The sequence below is a fragment of the Miscanthus floridulus genome, chromosome 17 (genome assembly GCF_019320115.1).
Source record: "Miscanthus floridulus cultivar M001 chromosome 17, ASM1932011v1, whole genome shotgun sequence".
NCBI lineage: Eukaryota > Viridiplantae > Streptophyta > Magnoliopsida > Poales > Poaceae > Miscanthus > Miscanthus floridulus.
In genome coordinates this window covers 110,994,136-110,999,731 of record NC_089596.1, presented here as the reverse complement: position 1 = coordinate 110,999,731, position 5,596 = coordinate 110,994,136, and the positions used below count along the sequence as shown (strand labels likewise).

General features: G+C 49.2%; 1 protein-coding gene across 1 annotated transcript; it reads right to left on the bottom strand.

The window, feature by feature from the left end:
* Positions 1 to 563: 563 nt before the first annotated feature.
* On the bottom strand, positions 564 to 2,275 carry LOC136519051 (probable xylan O-acetyltransferase 9). Its single transcript, XM_066512725.1, has 4 exons — positions 2,049 to 2,275; positions 1,333 to 1,978; positions 1,077 to 1,241; positions 564 to 971 (listed from the first exon to the last, which is right to left on the bottom strand). Exons 1-4 carry the CDS (start codon positions 2,272 to 2,274, stop codon positions 626 to 628), a joined length of 1,383 nt encoding a protein of 460 aa, XP_066368822.1. The 5' UTR covers position 2,275; the 3' UTR covers positions 564 to 625.
* Between the last annotated feature and the right edge of the window lie 3,321 nt (positions 2,276 to 5,596).

Below are 5,596 nucleotides of genomic sequence, written 5' to 3'. Positions count from 1 at the left end.
AAAAAGGTACACACCACGCGAAGATCTCACGAAGCGCTACACTGTTTCGCTCAAGAAAGCACTCGGACGACGCTTGTTCCTGCTCGACAAGACTTGAAGGAACAAGACGAGACTTTCAGAACTCAATCATGAAGTGCTCGGGGGCTTGTCGGTGCGGGACCCACGGGATATCCCGCAAGGAAAGGAGAAGATCTAGTCTAACTAGGATTCTTTCCCTATAATCTTAGTAGTAGTATTATTCTGTAATCCTACTAAGAACTCTCATTGTAAACCGACTAGAATTCTGACCTCCTGACTATATAAAGGAGGGCAGGGATCCTAGGGAGAGAACAATGGTATGACACTACACTTTACGATCAATCCAACGCAAAGGCTAACGCCGACTAGACGTAGGCCTAGTACTCGATCAAAGATCGAGGGTCCGAACTAGGATAAATCGACTGTCTCTTGCGTTAACCGTCGAGTTCCGCATACGCTGAAGCCCGAACAAACTGTCCCGATTACCCCCGTGGTGGGTTATCGGTGGTCAAACATCGACATGTATTCACTTCAATCCAGTTTAATTCCACTCTAATCCACGTCAACATATTTGGATTGAGATAAATACATGCGCATCAAACAAGGCCTAAGGGTAGAAGAGCTTGGAGTAGAGGAGCTCGTTCCACGTGTCCTGGAGGCCCGGTAGGCACCAGTGGACGCAGTCGGCGTACGTCTTGGGATCCGCCAGCTGCGCCGCCGTGGGTTGGCTCCACTGCTTCTTGTAGATGGAGGTGTGCGCGTCCTTGCGATACATGGACAGCTGCGTGATGTTGAGGAACGTGAGCGGCACGTCGGCGCCGTCGCCGTCCAGGATCTCCCGGGTCACCCGCATCACGCTCCGGCGGCCGTCCGAGCCCCAGTACCCGGGGTCCTCGATCATCGTCGTCTCGTTGTAGCAGTTGTGGCCCGGCGCATCGCCCCAGTCCTGGCTCCTGCACACACCCACACAGACGCAACTCCACACGTGAGCACAGAGCACACACTACCTGACGATATGATCTAGGAAACCTGCAGCTAGCCATGCATGTCGTAGTTACTTCTGGTGCGTGGGTGACATGCTGGTGAAGAAGACCCTGGTGGTGTTGAAGTCCATGTTGTCCCTGACCCACTGCAGCATGTCCCGGAACGCCATGCCGTACGCCTCCTCCGTCGACACCCACTCCCACGCCTTCTCCTTGCCGCCGTCCTCCCACGGCCCGTTCCTTTTGTTTTAATTTTCCGATCGAATCATACAAAAATTAAAGATTGAGAACAGTAATCCACTGCAAATGTTGTGTACTAACGTGCGCGTACAAGATCCTGAAGCGCAGGCCGGTGCACCACCACAGGTAGGTGTTGAAGACGATGACGTCGACGCCCTCCCAGTGCCGGCCATGGTAGCCGATGGAGCCGCGCCGCACCATGCGCTCCGAGATCCGGTGCACGGCCGCATTGTCCGAGTTGGACTCCAGCAGGAACGGCGCCCAGTAGAACTCCACCGTCGCGTTGTACTCCCTGGCCGTGAACACGGTGTGCTGCTGGTCCGCCGACATCTCGAACGACCTGGCGCCGGCGTCGGGGATGGCGGACTGCAGCAGGCACACCATGGACGCGAACTGGCCCCGCCCCAGCGAGTCGCCCACGTACAGCATCCGCTTGCCGCGCAGCGCCTCCAGGATCCGGACGGCGTCGAACGCCGGCAGCGTGCAGTCGTGCGGCTGCCAGCGCCACCGCTGGTACGCCGTGTCCGGCCGCCCCCGCGCCTGGCAGGTCAGCTGCGGATGGATGTAGGGGCAGGCCTCCTCCCGGTACAGCGGGTGCTCCGCGTCGTCACGCACCCAGCTTCCCGAGAACACGTCGCACACCTCGTCCTCGTCCTCGTCCTCGTCATTCAGCGCGAACGCCAGCCTCCCCTTCCACTTCCTCTTCGTCGTCGTCCTCGTCATCGTCTCGGCAACCTCTGATGATCATGTGATCTCGGATTGTTATTACGAACGACTTCAATTTGACCAGTGATTTGCTGACTTTACCGGAGGGTAGTGCTGTCGATTGCCCGTTCTCAATGTTGTTGCTGTAGGTGTTGGCGATGAGGCGTGATGCTTCCTCGCCATGCCGAGCGAGGAGCTCCTTGAGGTCCTCGCCGTATAGGAAGGAGATGCAAAGTAGGAAGAGTGCCAATACCAATAGCAATGGCGAAGAGCGCGCCTTCTTTGCAACTGAAGTGCAGGTGGATGAAGTGCTGAGTGGTGCCTTCATCTCTGATCAAGTGGTCTCTTTGGTTGCAAACTTGAGTAGGCAAAGATTCTCGTAGGATTATATAAAGGCTGGATTAGTTGCGAACATAGTGGTCTTACAGGTTGTGTTGTCGTTGTCTGAAGAGAGTGATATGAAATTTGGAGCGGCTCCAATAAAAAAAGGGTGTGTGCAGGACGGCTTTGCTTTGCAGGTGCGTTGAGTTGGATTCTGATAATCGTTTGGAACTGTCAAATTCTGCCAACTGGCAGCTTAGGAACATCTGAGAGGTTCTAAATTCCTTCACTTCGCCATATAATTAATCATTTTGTAAGGAAAATGGACATTAGGTCCATTTACTTTAGATTTTGGTGGTTGACGACCAACACAACTAAATTGGACTAATGAATTTGCAAGTGATTATTTTGTAGTTCAATAGGATGCAAGACGCGACTTGGACAAAGGCGACGTGATGATCCGATGATCAACACCTTAAGCAAGACCTTAGGAGCACAAGAGAAGACCCAAGATATCAAGCAAAATCCAAGCATGAAGATAGGAACCAAGCCGCATGCAAGATCGTGAAGAAACGAGCTCACAGAAGTGACCGGACGCTGGTAGCACAGTGACCGAACACCCCGATCAAGAGGCTCGGCAGCAGCAGTGACCGGACGCTGGCGGCAAATCAACCGGACACAGGACAGCAGAGTCCGGTCGAGTACAGAGAGGTTCCAAAGCGGCGAAAATGCGACCGGATGCGTCCGGTGGCATGTGACCGGACGCTGGCAGCGTCCGATCAGTGGATCGCGGCTCCAACGGTCGGGACGACCGGACGCGTCCGGTCAGGACGTGATCAGCGTCCGGTCCGTAGTAGAAAAGTGGGATTTCATCCCCAACGGCTACTTTCTCAGTGGGGCTTATAAATACAACCCCCAACCGACCAAATGAGAAGTGTGGAGCTGAGAAAACATACCAAGGGTGTTGATACACCATTTTAGTGATCTCCACTTATATAGTGCTTAGTGTTTTACTAGGTGATTAGCGTAGGTGCTTTGCGAAGTGCTTAGGTTGATTAGACCACCGCTTATGCGCTTGCATTAGGTTTAGGCCGAGTGTTTAGTGAGGTTTGCATACCTCTTATCACTCGGTGCTTGCGAGCACCATTGTTGTACATCGGAGGGGCTTGTAGTCTTGCGAGATCACATCAACTGGTGTGGCCGCCACCGTGTACCAGAGGGAACAAGGCCCGTGGCATTTTGGCCAGAAGCTTGATAGTGAAGATGGCGGGGAGCATCCAGGAGAGGCTTACCGGAAGGCACGTCGGAGACCCACTTGCGCGTGGGGAAGGCCCGAGGCTATCCACAGAGTTACCTGACCGGAAGCTTGGCCCTTGCGAGGGATTCCTTGCGAGGGGCTCCAATGAGGACTAGGGGGAAGCTTACGCGCTTCTCGATAGCTCGGTAAAAATACCAGAGTCATCGACGAGAGTTTGCATATCTCTACCTTGCTCTTTAGCTTTCGCATTTATATTGATTGCTTTACTCCTTTTGCGGTAGAGATAGCAACACACTAACAAAATTGTAGTTGCACATTTAGATAGTTTTTCTTTTACATAGGTTTTGCTAAGGTTAGAAAAAGAGGCCATAGTATAGAGTTAGATTTTTAAGTTGCCTGATTTACCCTCCCCCCCCCCCTCTTAGGCGTCACAGTCTCCTTTCAATTGGTATCAGAGTCGGTTGGCTCAATTTGGATCTTTGACTTAACCGCCGTTGAACCGACGCTATTTAGAGTGGTTGGGATGGATACCTCTAGGCCTCCGCACTTTGACGGCACTAGCTTCCCCTATTATAGAGCTAGAATGGCTTGCTACCTTGAGACGGTTGATTTGGGAGTTTGGAGAGTCACTCAAGACGGGATGAAACCCATTAAGAATCCTGATAAACCCACGAAGAGTGATGAAAAGGAAATTCATTTCAATGCTAGAGCAAAAAATTGCTTGTTTGAATCATTTAGCAAGGATGTGTTTAACTAAGTGTTCACTTTAAATACGGCACATGAAATTTGGTTAAAACTTCAAGAGCTCCATGACGGCACAAGTAATGTCCGTGAGCAAAAATATTGTCTAGCTAAACAAAACTATGATTCCTTTGAAATGAATGATGATGAGCTTGTTCGTGATATGTATTCTCGTTTGAATCTAATTATTAATGAGCTCCATTCTTTAGGATTAACAAAGCTAGATGATGCGGACATCATGGGGAAGATTATCTCCGTGCTACCACAAAAGAAATATACAAGCATCATCACCATACTTCACAACATGGAGGACTTGAGCACCATGACCCCGGCCATAGTCATTGGCAAGATAGTGGCATTTGAAATGTCACGCAAGATGGGTCAAGAAGAAGCCTCCTTGCAAGTGGCAAGAAGAAGATGAAGGGCAAGCAAGTTGAGACAAGCTCAAGCTCAAGCTCCTCAAGTGAAGAAGAAGAAGATGAGGAGGATGATGATAATGAAGAAGATTCAAGTGATGATGATCAATCTTCCTCCTCCACCTCCGACCTTGATGAAGAATCAATCAAACTTATCAACAAGGTGGAAAAGATGATCTAAAGGCTTAATGTCAAGGGTATACCCATCCAAATTCAAGATATCATCTTCACCAATCAAAGAAATGAGCAAAGAAAAAGAGGATGTTATGGATGCGGAGAGTTGGGGCACTTTGTGGAAGTTTGTCCAAATAAGCCCACACCCAAGACAAAGAAGAAGGCGTGCAAAAACCAAGCCCTCACATCAATAAGGTCATGGGATAATTCTTCAAGTGAAGAAGAACACCATCACAAGAGGCGAGACCGCAAGCACTCATCATCAAGCTCTTCTCGTGTGTGCCTTATGGCATGAGGTAACGAAAGCTCATCCTCTAGTGAGAGTGATAGTGATGATAAAATGCCTTCTTATAATGAAATTGTGCAACAAAATCTTAACTATACTAAAGTTTGCACTAGTCAACAAAAGAAGCTCAAAAAATTAAAAGAAAAGCTAAATAGTTCACAAGATGCATACAAAGCTTTGCTTGAACAATATGAGAACTTTGCTAATCTCAATGTTGAACTATCTACTAAAATTGAGCAACTTAAGGCTAGTGCAACAACAAATGCATGCACAATCAATGATGAGCAACTTATAAAGAAAAATGAAAGATTAAAAGAAAAGTTAGCTAGCTCACAAGATACTTATAAAAGTTTGCTTGCTAAAATGGAAACCATGTGCAAACATTGTGATGAGCTAACTAATAAAGTTGCTAATATTGAAGCCGTTAGTACAACCCCCACCGAGGTATCTAAAA